Source organism: Pholcus phalangioides, unplaced genomic scaffold (genome assembly GCF_987345545.1).
Source record: "Pholcus phalangioides strain wild (caught in Gottingen) unplaced genomic scaffold, Ppha-v1.0 ptg000041l_1, whole genome shotgun sequence".
Classification (NCBI taxonomy): Eukaryota; Metazoa; Arthropoda; class Arachnida; order Araneae; family Pholcidae; genus Pholcus; species Pholcus phalangioides.
In genome coordinates, this window is record NW_028301627.1 from 6,662,699 (window position 1) to 6,681,801 (window position 19,103).

Genomic DNA, 19,103 nt, shown 5'->3' on the forward strand with positions numbered 1-19,103 from the left:
CCCATGGCGATTGACTTGAGTTGTGCTCGGTTTGAAAGAAAAGAAAGTGTTTGTATAGTAAAAGTATGCATTTCAAACCCCTGTTTAATGGTCACCCCTCCCTCCCTCCTTTTTACGGAAGAATTTTTTTGCCCCGCCGCTGACCGCAAAAGAAAGAGGTTTTACTTTAATATTCTTATGGGTTATAAAATATAAATTAGACTTTTACACTTAGGGCAACCATATCTCAAGGCCGGATTAACCATTAAGCAAAATAAGCACGTGCTTTAGGGCACCACAAAAAAAGGTCAAATATGGTACATCTTTTTAATGTAAATTTCCCCCCCCCCAAAACATCAACCATCCTATAAAAATCCTAAAATGTTAAGAGAACTTAATTGAGCAGTTGAAGATCTTTATCAAAAGGTCGACCAGGGCTTCAACTAAAGGATCTGGTGTCCCGGGCACGTAATTACAATCCCCACTTTCTCAGTAACACAGGAAGCATTCGCACGCCGGTGATTGGTTACTGCGAGCACAAGAAAGCTAACAAGACGTCACGAGAAACGGAGTTTTGGGCGAAACTGAATTTCAAAGTTCATTGACGAAAAATGAAAGCATTTCTTATTGAATCAGTAAGTGATAGCTGAGCCGTTATTGTCTTCTCGATGCACGTGAACCGCATTTGATTAAATTAGAAACAGAAATGGAAACATTTTTTAGTGAATCAGTAAATGACAGCAAAGATGGGAAAAAGATTTGGATAGGTTTTTTACACACACAGACCGAATCGAACACACAACCTTCGACACGTGAGTCTCGTACTATAACCATTACTCCAACGGTGTCGGGTTCAAGTACAATTAAATGTATCTATTGTGTTAAACGTCGCCAGCAAAAATTTCACCGTGAGAGCGACGTAATGGTTCATCATTCATTTCGGCCAATCACGATGCACTAATCCCGGGCGCTGAGTTTAATCTTTTTCCGTTAGAAATTACGGGGAGGGGCGCTAAAATGGATGCAGGTCCCACAAGTAACAGAGTAAATTTTCGTTTCTAGTTGCGGCCCTGAGTGTGACACAAAAGCAGAAAAACTAAGTTGACTGCGAACAAGAACTCGTGTCGAGTTTTTGTGTTGGGATTTCGCTGAATTTCCATAAGTAAGTCCAGAGCCGTCTTCAACAGCATCACACTGTCACCCCCTTCCCCGGGCGAAACAAAGTTTTCTGTGACCCCTTACCTAGCTCTATAAATATCAGCCCTACCAATTCCCACATACTTACTCTCTCCAATATTTTAAGCATATCAAATTGTCATGAGGCTTCCCCGGCACTTGAGGCTCCTAAGCCGTGGCATCACTGCTTACCAATTTACATACTTATTCTCGAAAATTGCAAACAGATCTAATTGTCATAAGGCCTCGTTAAGGTTAAAAGTAAAGGGGACGGGGAGGGAGCACCAAAACACTTGAGTGCTTGAGGCCTTCATATGGGTTAGTCCGGCCCTGCCATATCTGATTGGGGAAAATACTGCTTATATCGGGGATGCTAATCTAGGCATTAGAAAAATTTTTTTTACGTGCCAAGAAAAGTTTTCTAAAAACAGGTCTAAAAAAATACCTAACGAGGTGGCTGAGAAAAAGATACCCATAGCAAGTATGGATGTCATGTATTACTAAAATACAGCAACCCAATTAAAAATGCAATTACAAACAATATACGGGGTGATTATAAAAAAAAACTATCCCGACATATGGGCCCCTAACTATCATACCATTCACAGAAACTGAATGAAATTTTGGCATAAGGTATTTTGAGGTATGCGCTCAAGAATGATATTGAAAACTACAGTGTCACTCTAACAGTTACGGTTACAGTGAGAAAATTTCGAAAATATCAAATGGCAACACTAAGTTTTTTGTATTGGAATGCGATCTCCATACTGAAAAACACTGAATAGCGTTGGAATGGCACCTGTAGCACCAAAATCCCCGGAGCTAGGCAAGGAAAAAGGACTTTGCCGTGCACCAGAGCATTAATGTTCGTTTCATTCGTCACACCGTTTCTTCGTTCCCAGCCTGATTAGTCCTCCACAAGGTCATGTGGAAACACAATAAAATGCTTTATTTTATGCTGCTTCTCTGTCCTTATTGGTTGTCCTCACTTTTAGCCTATCTACCGCCGGTGATTTTCATGCTACAGTTGCCGTTCGAACGCTATTTAGGGTTTTTCACAATGGAGATCACATTCCAATGCAAAAAACTTGGTGTTGCCATTTGATATTTTCGAAATTTTCTCACTGTAACTGTTAGAGTGACACTGTTGTTTTCCTTATCATTCTTGAGCGCATACCTCAAAATACCTTATGCCAAAATTTCATTCAGTTTCTGTGAATGGTATGATAGTTAGGGGCCCATATGTCGGGATAGTTTTTTTATAATCACCCTGTATATACATGACGAAATATTATACAATGCCCATAAAGAATACTTATGGTTGTCTTATTCTAAGAATGGATAGCTTCTCGATTTACCCCAACATGTTTATCGTATTTCTGCCATCTACATATATTTCAGAAGTGAAGTGAGCGATGTGTGATGATTGAATTTGTTCTGCTTGTAGGTGTGTTGCTCTCTGTGGCGAGACTTTTTAACGGGGAGATTACCAATCGATACTGGTGTCCCCTTGTAAAAGCAGTCGATTGGCGGTGTACTAAAAGTTCATGGTCCATCCTATCCATCCCATTGAAAATTTTGAACACTTCGATCATATCTCCCCGACACCTGCGTTCATCCAGTGTAAATATATTTAAAAAATGAAGTCTCTCTTCATAACTCGTGTATCTGCTTATATCCCACAAGGGACAGAGCGGGAGCCATGTTTGGTGTTTGCATAGCCCCGCTTGCCAATAAGGGCACGCGTAGCTCTTCTCTGCACCCCTTCAACCAAGTCTACGTCCCTCTGTAGGTATGGTCTCCAAAACCTTACGGCATACTCCAGTCCAGGACGAACTAAGCCTCGGAAAAGCGGAAGAATGACTTTAGGAGAACGCGAAGAGACCTTTTTGAAAATGAGACCGAGCATTCTATTCGCTTTTTGTGACCACCACTGAATAATGTTCGTTTCAAAAGTATTGTGCTCTTACTTGCGCTTATTTACTCCCCTTTCACAGCCCTAGAAGTTGCTTTCATGAATGAAGCCTCCTCCTCCTCCCCTTATAGGCGTTGAAAACGAGACAAAGGAATCCACGGCGTGTGTAATAAGATAGGTAATGATATTCCGCGTGATGCCACCGAAGGTCAATCTCTCATTATAACCACCATAACCTACGCGTTTATTTCGCAGCCACTTTTCGGGCGTGCGTATGACCTCGCGATATTCCTACACGTAAACACCCATCCATTCTTTTTCATGGACTTACCTCACTGTGCTATCAAAATTTGGGTACCAGATGGACAGTTATAACGTAGGCCTACCTTCGTCAGAAACTTTCCTGACGCGGAGGTACAACAGATACGGCGACAACGTGACCATAGAAAAAAATTGCTACCGCAGAGCGTCCCACACCGAGGGGTTAGCGCACCAACCCCTTCGTGAGTGTAAAAAAATGGGATGAAATTAATTGCACTTTAATTTGTATGATCTGCGCTATACAGGGTGTCCTGTAAGTGCTAGTATGGCATTTATCTCTTCAACCGTTCGTCGTAGAGGTGTAATTCCAATTTAAAAAATGCTCAAAATGCGTTCAGAAATCAGCCTCTACTATCTACTAGTTGTGAGAGTGAAAATACAGTGCGTAACAAAATATAGATACAACGGTCACAACGGGAAATCTTAATGAGAATTATTTAGAGCTGTGACTGCGAAAATAAGTCGTACTAAGAAACGTTCTAAGTGGGAACGTTATTATAGGGATACGTAAATTCCGTATTCAAGAAATAACCGCGATAAATGCGAAATTTGCCAATGTTGACAAATAAATGCAAAAATTTGAATTTTCACTACTTTTCTGCGTAAATCTCGATAATTTAAATTTTATCGTTAATTCTTCCGTGTGTTTCTTTCTCCAAGCTATAATTGACACCTTAAAAGAATACAAAAATAAGTACGAAAATAAAGGATCTAGTATCAGTATTTCCCGGAACAGTCCCAGTTTTCGTTCTTTTTCTGGCCGTCCCGACTTTTTGGCAAAAGTGTCCCGTTTTTTACATGACGCCTACTTTATTGAAGTCACACGCAAAGATTGAAATTGCTCTTCAACTCATAAATTATATTATGATAATTACAACTATAAATAAGAATATTAATCTCCCACATTTCTCTTGTTGAACATTTTATTTCGCTTTTTAATCCACTTCAATTCGCAGTAACGCTTTGTTTCACGCCATTGCGATTTCTCTGTGATTTCGGCAATATTGAGCGACTTTGTGCACTTTTGGCGTTGTTCTTGGCGGTAATTGGCGTTGTCCCGTATTTTTAGAATCCCAATTCCCCGTATTTCTCTCGAGGAAATATGGTCAGCATAAGTATCAGACTCCGCGCGTTACATGACTGCGTGCTTCAAAATTATCAAAACCACTTCTTTGTGTGGGTGTGACAACATTTCGCGCACTACCAATGCTGGGTGCGTGAAGTGAATCTTGTGGGTGACGCATTCATTTTAAAAGAATTCAAAGAATTTAATTCTGTTATGGCATAGCTGCCAAGTCTCCCGAATTTTAGCTTCATCGCTCGACCTCCCGAAAAGTTCTTAAATCTCCCGAATTTTTACGAAAATCACAAAAATCCCTAATTGTCCCTAAAAATTACCTACTTCATTAAAAAAAAATCCCCGCTTATGAAAACAGTCCAATTTCTTGTGGGACACGAAGCCCTTTTTTTTCCCTTTCGAAATGACGTCACACGTCGTAAATGGGGAAATTCCCTTTTTAAGGAAGTTTTACAAACCCTCTGATGGTAACAAGAAAGTTGTTTGTCTTATCGTGCAGGGAAATGGCTTAGCAGCCAATAGTCCTGGATAAATAGTAGCCAATAGTCCTGGTCAGGAAGTGACGCGCATATGGTCAAAATTTCTTTTGTTGAAGTTCCGTACGTGCGATATAACAAAGCATGAATAATGATAAGCAAAAACATATTTAATCAATTTTAAAGATACTTATTCCGATGAATTTCCTTCCATCAAACGTTCCAGAAGAGGGCCGACTTTTCCTTTTTGTACAAGTTGTGTTACGGACATAAACATCGGTCATGGAAAGACTGCCATCATCACACGTGAAATGGGAAAAAAAACATCAAGCAAGTGTCACAAAAATTTAGTGTTCTTAAAAAATTGATGTTTTTTTCCTTCATCTTCCGATGATTTTGGGGTCATTCCCGCAGAATGTTTGTTCACAGCGTTTCTGATTGAACACAATATTTATTTTCACATCATTGAAGTTTTGGCCTCCAATTTCACTTGTTTTTTGCGTAGGAATTTTATTCCCAAGGGTTTAACAAATTCCATATGTGTAAAATCCCTATTTTAATTTGACTTCAGTTTTTGAGTAGGGATTTTATTCCCTACGCTTTAACTTTATGTTTGGAAAATCCCTATTGTATTTATTAGGGAGTGGTTTAAGCATAAAATACGGGTTTGCGCGAAAATCTCCCGAATTTTCATTTTCAAAAGTTGGCAGCTATGTTATGGCCAAGACGAAGATAACTCAAAGAAAAATGATAAGTGCGTATTTAAGCTACCAAAAAGGAAAAAAAAGTATCACTGTATAAGTTAGGCTATATATTACTGGCAGTAAAATTCTTCCCGACGCCTGCAGTAACCAGGCATACATAATTCGTGGTTCAAAGGTGTCGTTCATCTGAACGAATATCGTATATTGCTGCTTTTCTCAATATGAAGACGATTACTCTAACATAAGTTTCTTAAAAATAAGTTCCGACAATGAAATTCTAGCTCTTAAAATACGGGTTCAGTTGACTTTCGTTTCCGAGTTCTGTAGGAAAATTATGCTAAGGGGCCGTTCAAGAATAACGTCAGCAAACTTTTAGCCATTTTTGACCCCCGTCCCCCCCCCCCAACTTGTCAGCATAAGTCAGCAAAACTCTGACCCTCTCCCCCCCGTCAGCAAAATTTCGTCTTCAACTCTGCCTCCCCCCCGAACGCCTCCCAATCTTAACGGATATTGGTGGGATCAGAGACGTACGCGGGGGGGGGGGGCATAGGGGGGCCTCGTGCCCCTCCCGGCGACCAAAAATTCATTTTTTTAATGCAAAAAATTCAAATTTCTTTTATGTTATTTTTCATTTAATGTTGTTATAATTAATTTCTGTTACTTTCAATGCCATTTGAAGACTATGAACTCAAAATTTATCTTCAATAAATTCATTGCGACCCACCCTCTAGGCCATATAATGATAAATAGCATAAAGGCCCGCGGACCAAATATGACCCTGGGGGGTTCATCTGATGCGGCCTGCCCTCCTCAAACCTAATTTTGTACAAAATGAACTAAGCGGCACATTTACAGATCGCTTAAGTGTCCCGTGGTATAATTCCATAGCATTTAAGCGGCCCGGGCCAAATTTTCAGATCACTTAAATGACCCGGGACGCAATTCCAGAACACTTGAGCGATCCGTGACACATTTAGAGATCCCTTGAGTGACATGTGGCGTAGTTTTAGAGCACTTAAGCGGCCCCCAGTGCGGTTCTGAATCACTCAAGTTACACGCGGCACTTTCTCAGATTATTTAAGTGATCCGCGGTGTATAATTACGGATCAGTTGAGTGATGCGTGGCACAGTTCCAGAGCACTTAAGCGGTCCGGACACATTTTCGAGACAACATTACGAACCTAATAATCATGTTTACAGCAAAACGACAGAAATAATGAAGTGAGAAAATGAACTTATATACAGTTACGGAATATTTTGAAATCAAATACAGTGCCTAAAAAAGTTCAGTCCTGTGATGATTTAGGCCGGCATTACACTATAAAAGTTTTGTAAAAGCTCTTTGATAAACCTTGAAAAATTCAACCAATAAGCGTCTCCGTTACGTTTGCTCGAATGTAACCGAGACACTTATTGGTTGCATTTTTGAAATTTTATAAAAGAAATTTTATCAAACTTTTATAGTGTAATACCGGCCTTAGAAGAATTTTTGATCGTAGTCTGCTTTCCTGACCAGTGCCGTTTCTTCGCTGCCAAATCTCGCCATCTTTGCAGCATCATTATGTCAATTCTTGTAGCTTCCTCTTGTTGCTCAATGCATTTAATTGAAGTTTCTAGAGCCTTAACTCCGCCATTTCGTTATTTGAAAATCTAAAAGCTCAACAAGTTTGGTGCTTGATCATTTTTTTTTTGCGGTGGGGTGGGACGTCGGATAATACGGAAGGTCGGATCATGGCCCCCTCACATAGGGGGAGGGGGGGGGGCTGACAGGGCTCTAGCCCTGGGGCCCGGGACGGTTATCTTTTTTTTTTTTTGCTTTTTCACGCTATAAATTAACTACAGAAGGGGCTCGCAAAAGATCAAAGCCTAGGGGCCCCGCTACAGGATGTGGGGGCCATGGGTCGGATAAACGAGACTCTACTGTATGTTGGAATTGCGGCATAGTATTCTGCTGAAGACACGGCACCAGAAAAGAGTTAAAATAAATTGACTTTACACGTGAAATCCAAGGGGCCATTCAAGTATTACGTCAGCAGATTTTTAGCCATTTTTGATCCTTCCCCCTCCTTGTCAGCAAAACACTGACCCCCCCGCCCCCCTTATCAGCAAAATTTCGTCATAGAATATTTCATATCTTCAACAAAGGGTGGTTGATGATGTAAGCACCCTTCAAACACCCCCCCCCCCACCCGTCATCAAAATCCAGCAAATTTACGTATCCCTAATGTGATAGTCGTTCTATAAAAACATTTGGCAAGTATCCCACCGGTCATTGTAACGGAATGGTCGCTATAACGTGGGGTCGTTACAACGAGCGTCGACTGTATATCGTCCCTCCCGACACGTCACCAAGGGTCCTCGGCTAGAGTTCAGTGATCTTCCTTGTTGTGGGAGATCTATGCATAGCCGTCTCACAGTCATGGGTTCCCGTGCAAAGTGGTATTCTCGAGTCTCATACTTAGCTGGAAGAATATGTATATTCAGAGCGTTTGCATATTTAAATACTTACATTCGAAAATCATAGTACCAAATCTCATCATGTAGGCACCCCTTATGGACGCGAGGCCCAGGGTCATGCCCGTATAGGAACATGGGTTGAGATAGCTCTGGTTAAATGGACAGTTCTGCTGGGTTCTGAAAGTATATACAGTGGATCCCCACTTATAATGTTTAAAAAAAACGTCATAAAAACCGTGGTAAGCGGGAAACGCTTTAAACGGGAAATCTTAATGAGAATTATTTAGAGTTGGGACTGCGAAAATAAGTCGTACTAAGCGGGAACGTTATAAACATTGACTGTAGTCACATTTTCCCAACATATTTTCACTTGAAAACTATTTCTCTTCACAACTCTCAGTGGGTCCCCTTCACCTCTTGTCGTAGCTCCACTTTCATCTCAGTTTTCTCCGTGGGCACCCCTCCCTTAGAATATCCTAGTACCGAAAGGGGACCATCAGTATGAGAACCACTGATGTAGGCTTACTCAGGCGTGGATCTGCGGCGGGGGGATGAGGGGGGCCATCGCCCCTCATAAGAGCCTCGTGATGTGAGGAAAAAGAGCATAAACTAATAGTCGCCCATCGCCTAGGATCCCCTAAAAAATGTACGAGGAATTACCTAAAAATTAAAATTCTTACCTGCATTTTGTTGTGGACATCGCTCCCGCTGGCCCTCCAGGTGTTTATCAGCAAGTTCTTGGCCTTGGTCCCGGAGGTCGCGCGTTCCAGGGCGCGGTCCGGGCAGCACTCGAACAACAGGACCCGTTCCGCCACGGACCCTTTCGTGAGGAACGGTCTTATCGGGACGTGAGAGTGCCGATCCGTCGGAGAGAGGGACCTTTCCTTGATGTGCTGTTTCTGTACGTTGGTAAGTTTCGGGTGCGGTATGGACGGGCTGGGTGTCTCGAAGAGTCCTTCCATGGACAGTGTCCTCCTGTGTCCATTGGTGTCGCCGTTCTCGACGACGACCATCTGCTGTTCCGACAAGGGTAGGTTACCCCAGTTCCCGTGCGGGTAGTTCTCCCATTTGTACTTGGCTTCGGTCACCAAGTGCCCGTTCTTCACCGGGCGGGGTTTCGAATCCGTGTCCTGTTTACCGTGCTGGACGTTCTGGAACCTCGACTTTGCGTAGTCAACCGGAGACTGGACGTAGTCTTGGGTCGGGCTCAATTTGTAAGGCACCTCCTGCAGTAAGACGTCTTCGAATGGCTTGTAGTGAGGGTGACTAGAGTTTTCGAATGACTTGATAGCATGTGGGTTCTGATTCACACCTTCCGGTTCGACCCCGTTGGCATCTCGCTGGGAATAAATGAGGTGCTCCCTGTTATTTACATGGTTCGGTTGGAGGGGACTAGCTTTACTGTCGTAGTGGAGGTTCGCCAACCTGGTGTTCTCGAACACTGTTGTCTGTATGGGTTCCGGGAAAGGTTCAGACGTCGACTTGAGCAATTCTTGAAGTTCGTCCAAAGACAGGGGTCCCGGTTTGAAACTTGGTGGCGTCGTTGGAGCGTTGTCCTGCTTCGAGGGTTTGACGACCTGACGTCGTTCCAGGGAGTTCACCGGGGACTGCGGAGTGTCTTTGTCGATGGAGGAGAACTTCGTTATCTGAGCCTTGACGCCGCTCTGTTGATATTCTGCAGACGGCTTCAGGGGTGGCGTTATCGTAGGCGAAGGGGTGTTCCTGGACTGCAAGAACTCCAGGCTCTGCTTAGCGACGTTCATGCCATCCTTGAACAGGGACGAGCTGCGTTCCACGTCGAGGGGATTGGATTTGGAGTACTTGGTTGCTGCGCCACCACTGCCGCCATGGTGCTCGGCGAGCTCGGGTGACGACTCGAGGAGCTGTTGCGCGTTCGCTTCATTGTTGCTTCCTGGAGAAGGTGGAGGTGTTGTCAACTGTTGGTTCCTCGGCAATGTCTTCGTGAGGATCTGCGCTCGGTCATCACCTTTCTTCCTGGCCGCAAGTCTAACTTTGTCTTGAGCGACGAAAGAGTTCACGAGCGCTTCCAATTTCCCTTCGAGATCCGCGGCCAGCAATTCGACCGGATCGAAAATCTCGAGATCAACCTTGGACATTGGTTTAGTCACGGGATTAGCACCAGGCGCATCCTGAGGACCAGCCTCGACAGTTTCTAGAGGATGCTGCTGCTGAAGCTGCTGGAAAGGGTTCTTCGTAGCCGATGTCGGACTAACAACAGGTGGTGACGACGACGACGAGTTAATTTTCGGCGAGTTTGGATTCGACCGGCATTTCGGCGACGACTCCACTACATCTTTCGGCGACTGAGGCTGCTGATGGACGGATCCTTTACTGGACGTCGGCGAATTCAAGCTCGGACTAGTCGCTGACGGCACTATACTGAAAGACGGCAGCCTCAACAAAGGCGAACACAACCCATAATGCACGGCTTTGCAATCCTCGGCGGACAGTATGGTCGGATCAGGGCAACAGGGGTTATGCTCAACCGCATGGACGGACCTACTACGCGATAAGTCGACGATAGCGGTGCAGTAGGTAGGCGTTGTGGTGACTACGTAGTGGCAGCTCGCATAATCGCTTTGCATAACTAAATTATTACGATTTATTCCAAACGCTTACGACCTCACATTACACACACACGCGCGTTTCGAATTCCCAAATCACCGTAATTTCATCCTCTACTCCATTCGCGACTCGCTAACTGATATCAACAGCCATCACCACACGCACAATTCACAACAACAACAACAAACATACGGTTCTTCAGAATCTCTCAAATCGAAAGATATTTGAAACAAACAATTAATTCGAGATAAATACAGGACTACTTCCCTTTAAGTGTCACAGAAGGGGCTAATCCAAGGGTCCAAGTTCCTCGCGTGCACGCTTCAGCCACTCAGTTCCATCGATAAATCATCACAATATCCCATCGGGCTCTAATAGAAATCCCACGCACCACATTTAGGAACATGGAACGACCATCATTACAATCCTATCGAAAAGAATCACGAAAACCAGTTCACACAGATTTGACTTCCCGTAGAACTGTTCTTGGATCGAAAGAAAATAATAATAATAATAAGAAAATACTTTCTTCTTCTTCTTTCTTCCCGTCGACACAGAAAATGCACTTTCGCGCGCGCGAGCGTGTATCTCGGGGCAGAAGAAAATAACCGACAACGAACAGAATGTCTACTGTGTCGACATCAATCCTCAGGCATCATACTGTATATGTTGAACGCACGCGTGTGTGTGTCCTTCCCTCTGCCTGTTGCTAAAAGCAGCCCACCCTCCATATAAGGGAACGCCCAACTGTCACCGCTAGAGGGTGCTGATATCAACCGTTTCTTCTTCTTCTTTCTTATAATTAGTCCCGGGACGTGGTTTCCCCCCCCCCTTTTTTTTTTCATTTACTTATGTATTTCTTTATGCTGTTTTTATCTCTCTTTTTTTCGGATTGGAATGACTTCCCGGTTCTTTTGCCTCGGAAAGAAACCTGCTCGAACATTAACTACTTAAAAAAAATAACCACTAAAATTTTTTGGATGATGATTCGGTGAGGTTCTTAAATGCGACTCGATTTGTGAATATATAAGCAGGGCCGCAACTAGAGGGGGGGCAAGCGGGTCTCGTGCCCCGGGCGCTGGACTCGAGGGGGGCGAAATTTCATTCTGAAACCTCTCCCTTCAGCATTTCAAGGGATGGGGGCAAAGCCGCTTGAAAGATGCAGCTTTGGGTGGGGGCGTCGAAATGCGCACTTGCCCCGGGTGACCAAACATCTAGTTGCGGCACTGTATATAAGTACAGTCGAATCCCGTTATAACGAACTCCAAGAGATCGAGGAAATAAATTCGTTATAACGAAATTTCGTTATAAAGGAATTCCAGGTTTTTGGCATTGTTTCTATGTGAACTCTTATCTGGGGGATTAGAAAAGTGTTCCTTAAAAAAACGAGATTTTCGCTATAACGGTATTCGTTAAAACGGGATTGGACTGTATTGCAAATTCATTCTTGAGAGTTCAATCATTTTTTTTGTTGTTGAAAATTCGCTACAACGATACTCGATATAACAATAAATCCCTCTGCAACGATATTTTTTCAAGACTCGTTTGGAAATGTCCGTGTGTTACAGTAAACAGGACCGCAACTAGGTAGTTTGTCACCCGGGGCAAGCCCCCTTGCATGTAGAGGAAGCAGTCAAAGCGGGAATTTGGCGCTCTTTCTGTTTCAGCTCCCAAGGCACCAGACCCGTCTGCTCCTCCCTAGTTGCGGCTCGGTCAGTAAATGTGATAAATCGGTTAGCCTGTTATTACGCATACTTACCAATCGTGTTGGTAAGTTCGATAAATTTATCACTTTTATATACCGGATATTATGCATAATAACCAAGCGTCACTGGTAAATGTGATAAATACCGGAAACACATTATCGCTTTTACCGGCGATTGTGCACAGTAACCAAGTATCGTCGGTAAATTTGATAAATACAGTACTTGAAATTTATCGCCTTCATCTGCGATTATGCATTACAGCCCAGTGTAACTGGTGAATTCGATAAACATGAAAGAAATTCCAAACGAGTCTAGTACAGTGCCTCCCAACATGGGGGGGGGGATTGGAGAGCATTTTTGGGGGTGCGAGATGTATATATGTATGTTTATATATATAAGATATATATATGCGAGAAATATATCAATATTTTGGCCTTCTCATCTTATAATGACTTGTGCTCGCAGAAATGTGTCGTACTTGTTTTCCATTTCGGTTGAGAAAAAGTACCATTGATCACCTAAAGTCCTAAACAATTCCGTGGTTTCTTTACGTTGGTACCTCGTGTTATTACCATGTTGTGCATAGGGAAGGGGGGGGGGGGCATTCAACTATTACGTCAGCAAATTTTCAGCCATTTTTGACACCCACTCCCCCCCCCCCCCCCCGTCAGCAAAATTTCTTCAGCAGCTTAGAATATTTCATGTCTTCATAAAAAGGTGGTTGATGACGTAACCAACCGTCAAACTCCCCCTCGCTCGATGCTGACGTAATACTTGAATGACCCCCTCAGTATAATTAATGTAATCAATTACAGAAGAAAACTCTGAATTTTCCAACAGATGAAACGCGTATTATCCAAGGGGATACGGGAAGGTAAAGTCGCATTGCTCTGGGGTTGCGGGAAGGAAAAAAAAATTTGGGAACCCCACTGGGGTCTATTATGTAGGATAAATATACAGTCGATCCCATTTTAACGAATACCGCTATAACGGAAATTCCGTTTTAAAGGACACTTTTCTAATTCCCCCCCCCCCCCTAGATAAGTTTACATAGGAATCATACAAAAACCTTTATAACGAAGTGATTTCTCCGATCTCTTGGAGTTCGTTATAACGGAATTCGACGGTACTTGGACCCCGATATAATGGCTACAAATTTCGCGAAAGTATCCCGATGTAATCATACAACACATGTATGAATTATCATTTACAGTTGAATCCCGTCATAACGAACTCCAAGACACCGGAGAAATCACTTCGTTATAATGGAATAGTATCCCGATGTAATCATACAACACATGTATGAATTATCATGTGCAGTCGAATCCCGTTACAACGAACTCCAAGACACCGGAGAAATCACTTCGTTATAAAGGGATTCCAGATTTTTGTATTGTTCCTATATTATCTGGGGATTAGAAAAGTGTTCGTTATAATGGTATTCGTCCAATCGGGATTCGACTCTATAGTACAATATTTTAAAAAGTGGGCAATATCGCCCCCTGGTGGTCGATGTAAAGGTCCGTGGGGGGGGGGGGGATAGAAGCTGCGGGTATAACATAAGATCTTATGGGTACGCTTGAGTTGGGGGATGATGGGAGAAAAAATTTCTCTGAAGAAGGGGGCGATGGAATATAAACTTTGGGAAGCTATGGTATAGTACATCATTTTATCGCATTGGAATGGTAGGCCGGCACTCAGGGGCCGTTCAAGTATTACGTCATCGCCGATGGGAGGAGGGGTTTCCGATTTGCTGACAAAGGCGGAGGGGGTTTGGACAATGCAAACGTCATCAACCACCCTTTATGGCATCTTACTCGGTGCTCCAAAAACGAAAAAAAAACCCCTTTCGATAGTTATTGGGCACCTGAACTAACATTCTCCCTATTGGTAAGCCCCCTACAAAGCCGCTTTAGTGATCTCTAAATGTTTCACGGATCCTTCAAGTGCTCTGGAAATGTTTCCGGGCCACTTAAGTGCTCTGGAACTCTGTAACGCATCACTCAAGTGGCCCGTAGTTATGCCGGGGATCACTTGAGTAATCTGGGAATGCTCCGCGGGTAACTTGAGTGATGCAGAACCGCACAGGGGGGCCGCTTAAGTGCCCTAAAATTTTGCCACATGTCACTCAAGGGATCTCTAAATGTGCCACGGATCGCTTAAGTGTTCTGGAACTGTGTCGCGGGTTACTTAAGTGATCTTTGAATGTGCCACGGGCCTACTTCAGTGATCTGAAAATGTGCCACCGGCCACTTAAATGCTCTGCTATTGTGCGACGGGTCATTTAAGCGATATGTAAATGTGCCACCGGCCACTTAAATGCTCTGCTATTGTGCGACGGGTCATTTAAGCGATATGTAAATGTGCCGCTTAGTTCATTTTTATGAAATTGTGTTTGAGGGGACCACATATCAGATAACTTTCAGGGCCACATTTAACATATATGGCTTATATGGTGGGGTCACAATGAATTTCTCAAAGAGAAATTTCGAGTTCTTATCTTTCAAATAGCATTGAAATTTACAGAAATCGACTGTAATTACATATAAAGGCATTTTCTTTCGAAATTTTAATTATTTTAAGAAATATTTTTTACATTAAAAAGTATTTTCTCGTCTGGGGGGGGGGGAAGGCCCACACCACACCACAAGATTTCCCCCCCCCCCATGACATACGTCTCTGATCTCACCAATATGCTTTAAATGGTAGGGGGCAGTGCTGACGAAATTTTGCTGACAGGGGGGGGGGGGGATCAAAAATGGCAAAAAAAATTTGCTGACGTAATACTTGAACGGCCCCTTACGTTAATTACAGAAAACGTTGAATGTTTGAATGCAATTCGAAAAACTAGAATTACACAGAAGTTCTTGCTGATTTGCTATCGGCGGTAAATTTTCACCACACGAAAAATTTGTAATTACTGAAATTTGCAAATTACTCCAAAAAAAACTTGAATTTAAGCGTCGGAAATGCAAATTTATTTTGTTTTTCACTAAACACGTAATGATTATAGATCGAAATGTAGCGAATCACAAACTATAAATTAATAATGGCGTCCATTAAAAATTCTAAAACATTTTATTCCAATATAAAATACAAAAATTGCACGCGTTTTTTCCATAGAACAAAACTTCATTGTCACAAAAAAATTAATTACTGCCCCAAATGATGATTATATACATTTCAGTACAATGACCTTCCAGTTGAATGTTTTCAATGTTAATTATCAGTCAAATGTAATCAAAGCTAAACTAATAGTTAATTACGTGCTTAAAAATTCAAATAATATTACGAAAGCTTTAGTTCGAATTCCAATTATTTTATTCGACAGTTCTGTTTGAAAATAAGACTATTAACTGGAATGCAGTGGCGTCGTCGTCTTTACGCAACTGGAACAGTTTAAAATGTCACACACATGTAAAAAGAAACAGATGGGGAAAGACAAAATGCATTTAAGCAAAGTCCATATGAAATTACATTTTACAAGAAAAGGTATGGAATTGCAATCAATGGAATTTGTTGATGACTGAATAGAAAATCAAAGCAAATGCGAGGAGGAACGGCGCGGAGTACATCGACGAGCATCCACTGCAGCGAACACCTGAAATGTAATTTAAATGCAATAAGCTTATATATATAAACTCGTAAATGCCATTTCTGATTGTTAAACCGGGTCCCCCGCCCCCCCTTACCAGGACTATTTCATCTCCTTGAAGTCGCGATAGCCGCCTTGGCTTAGTGGGTGTGGTCTGGGAGCTGCTGCTACTTCTAATTAACCGAACATGTACCCTCGTACGCATTCCTCTACGAAATTCCTAACGAATCGGCACATGCCGGAATGTGTGTTCTGAGTGTATGCTTGGCCCTAACGTATTTATGTTGTCGAGTTGCGCTTGTTTCGTGTTCAATGCTGCCATCTGGCTTCCATTTTCTGAAGTAAAGATGGAAAACGCTTGAATTGTCGTGTTTCGTCAGTATCGTGTTGTAGGCCTGCCTGCTGTATGCGGAGAGAACAGGTAGGCCTACAACACGAATTCTTGGAGCTACTGCGTGACGTACCTGCCTAAACACCTTTTTAGCAGACATCAGCACCCGCAACGTGCTGAATTGACGTGCCTTTTTTTTCTTTTACATTTTAGTTGCTTATTTTACTGATTAAAGGGAGTGAGATCCCCCGTTCATGGTGGTGGTGTTTTAGTAGTGCCGCAGGTTTGCGTGGAAGTCGGTAAGTAATACAGTCAAACCTCGTTAATGAGTCCCTCTTGGAAGAGCAAAAATATGATTTGGTAAGCAGAGTGGCTCGTTCAGCGGAGTAAGCCATAGCGGTGCCAATTCCTGCCTAAGGACAATTGGGGCTTCCAAAAAAGTGATCCGGTAAGCGAAGTGACGTGTTAACCGGGTGACGCACTAACGAGGTTTGACTGTATTTATCTCCCATTTCACCCTGCTAAAGAATGAACCCTGTCTTTTCGTGATGGAGGTCATACAAGGTCAGAGGCCATCTTTCTTTGGTCACACTACAAATACTAAGGTCAATAATCGACAAGACAATTTTGGAAAGCATCCAGGAAAATGGGCAGTAAAGCGATTGCACACTGTCGTACTTAACAGGGTAGCGAAGCGGACGCTCTTGGTTCTGTTTGGGCAATGACGTCACGTATGGCAGCGGCTTGTACCGACTTTGGCGCCCTGGTCCGTATCCGAAAGAATTCCTCAACGGAAAACTGGTTCCGGAGTTTGGCTACGAAAGACCGACCATTGAAATTCGCCCGCGCTGTGCTAGCCACACCTTAAAACCGGTTGTACAGAGCGAAAAAGAATACGTAGGGGTGACGGTGAGAAGAGAAACCTACTTGTATACTCTTTTATCTATTTACTATATATATTATACCGTTTCTATTTTTTTTCTTTCTCTTTCTTTCTTTTTCAAAAACGTGCGAACAAGGTTGCGAATTTTATCGCCGATGCGTCAAATAGAGTTCAACCAAATTTGTTTCCAAAAGCCTGTACGTGAAAGGGTCAAAACCGCAAAAAAAATGATTAAAACTGATAACAGTTGTCTACTCATCGCCTCTTGCGCTTCTTGGAGATATCTATTGAAAACTTCTTTTCACATTCTTTTGCTTTCTTTACATGTAGCTTTCTCTGTTCTAGAAACAAATTATATTTCTCTCTTTCTCTGTCTGTGTTGTACCTGATCTCGTGTGCATTAGGGGGTTGTGGGATTTTTCAATTCATTCTTGGCCTCTATTGGCGAGCAAAATATTATTATTTACATTTTTATTCAGGGACCGAATTCCGCGGGATTTTTTATTTTATTTTTGTGCATATTTAAACGGGTAGAATCACTCTGAGATACTTTTTACAAAACGTTTTGGAGACGTGACCTTGGGACGCTTTCCTTAAATACAAAATACAAATACAACGCCACAACAGTTGGGCAAATACAATTGCCCAACGAGGTGGCTGACTTAAGAACATCATGGATTCCCGAGCCATTTTTTGGAGGCCCTACCTACTACTGCTACATCCCGCCTACAACCCCCCCCCGGAACCCCCAACGAATCGGTACATGCGGGAATGTGCGTGTGCGTGTAGTGAAACCTGACGTGAAGTTTTTTTTGTTTCTCTGTAATGCTTGTTACGTGTAGTGCTGCCATCTGCCACCAGTTTTTCTAACCATGAGTGAAGTGTTATGATTGAATGATTTATCGTTGTAAGACTGTTGCTCTCTGTGGCGAGACTTTTTAACGGGGAGATCGGCTCGCATTTGCGCCTTGAAGTTGGGAACCACAGAAAACCAACTTCCGCCGACCACCACTGTGGGGTCGAACCCGGATCCTCGCATCGCGAGTCCGTCACTATAACCACTCGACCACCACAGCGGCAAGATAGTAAATACGTCCTTGATCGTAAATACGTTAGGGGCCGTTCAAGTATTACGTCATCATCGATGGGGGGGGGTTTGATTTGCTGACTTTTGATGACAAGGGGGGAAGGGGGGGGGTTTGGATAACGCTTACGTCATCAACCACCGTTTATGAAAATATGAGTTAGGATTCAGAGGAGCAGAGCTGATGACGAAATTTTGCTGACAAGGGGGGGGGGGAGGGGGTGAAAAATGGCTAAAAATTTGCTTACGTAATACTTGAACGGCCCCTTAGTAATAATTTGAGCCCGATGCATATATTTTTTCCGCATTAAATGCATATAAATGCATAAAATCAAAGAAGTTATAAATGCAAATTTTTGAATGTTTATTTCTCAATCTCCCTTTCCCAGTAATTTTTCAAATATTGTTTATAATATTTAATCCATAATATCGGGGTTTTTTTTCCCGCTATTGGGATTTAGTGAATTAATAGACTAATTTGTACTACAAACTTTGTAGTACTGCATTTTTCAAATATCAATCGTTTTATTGTAAGACTATTTCTAGAGATTTGGGCTTTTCAATTTTTCAGAAATAGTGTCGAAATTCTTTTATTGCCAGGATTATATTATAATCCTGGTTGGATGATAATCCATCGGTTACATTCGTGGTTAAATTTTGCAAGTTTTATGACAGAACTTTAATAAATTTTTTGTAGTGATTCCCAGTCAAAATAGGAAAATATGTAGAAGTTATTTGCATATGCAGTATTGTGTTCACATGAGAATATTTTTTGTAAATAAATGTGCACTATATAAGAATCTGCTTTTTTT

General features: G+C 42.5%; 2 protein-coding genes across 8 annotated transcripts in view; both read right to left on the reverse strand.

The window, feature by feature from the left end:
• The window catches only part of LOC149065185 (uncharacterized), a 70,788-nt gene extending 59,397 nt beyond the window's left edge, over window positions 1–11,391 (reverse strand). For 2 of the 4 annotated variants that reach the window (XM_089254498.1, XM_089254496.1), the window contains exon 1: window positions 8,787–11,360. In XM_089254498.1, coding sequence (XP_089110624.1) covers window positions 8,787–10,712 — 1,926 coding nt within the window. In that variant the 5' untranslated portion in view covers window positions 10,713–11,360. Of the gene's footprint in view, window positions 1–8,786 lie in introns of all 4 variants that reach the window. The other 2 variants (XM_089254497.1, XM_089254499.1) reach the window with 2 other exon arrangements.
• Window positions 11,392–15,457: 4,066 nt separating this feature from the next.
• LOC149065186 (uncharacterized) overlaps window positions 15,458–19,103 on the reverse strand; it is a 33,286-nt gene continuing 29,640 nt past the window's right edge. For all 4 annotated transcript variants that reach the window (XM_089254506.1, XM_089254504.1, XM_089254507.1 and 1 more), the window contains exon 19: window positions 15,458–15,999. In XM_089254506.1, coding sequence (XP_089110632.1) covers window positions 15,905–15,999 — 95 coding nt within the window. In that variant the 3' untranslated portion in view covers window positions 15,458–15,904. The remainder of the gene's footprint in view (window positions 16,000–19,103) is intronic.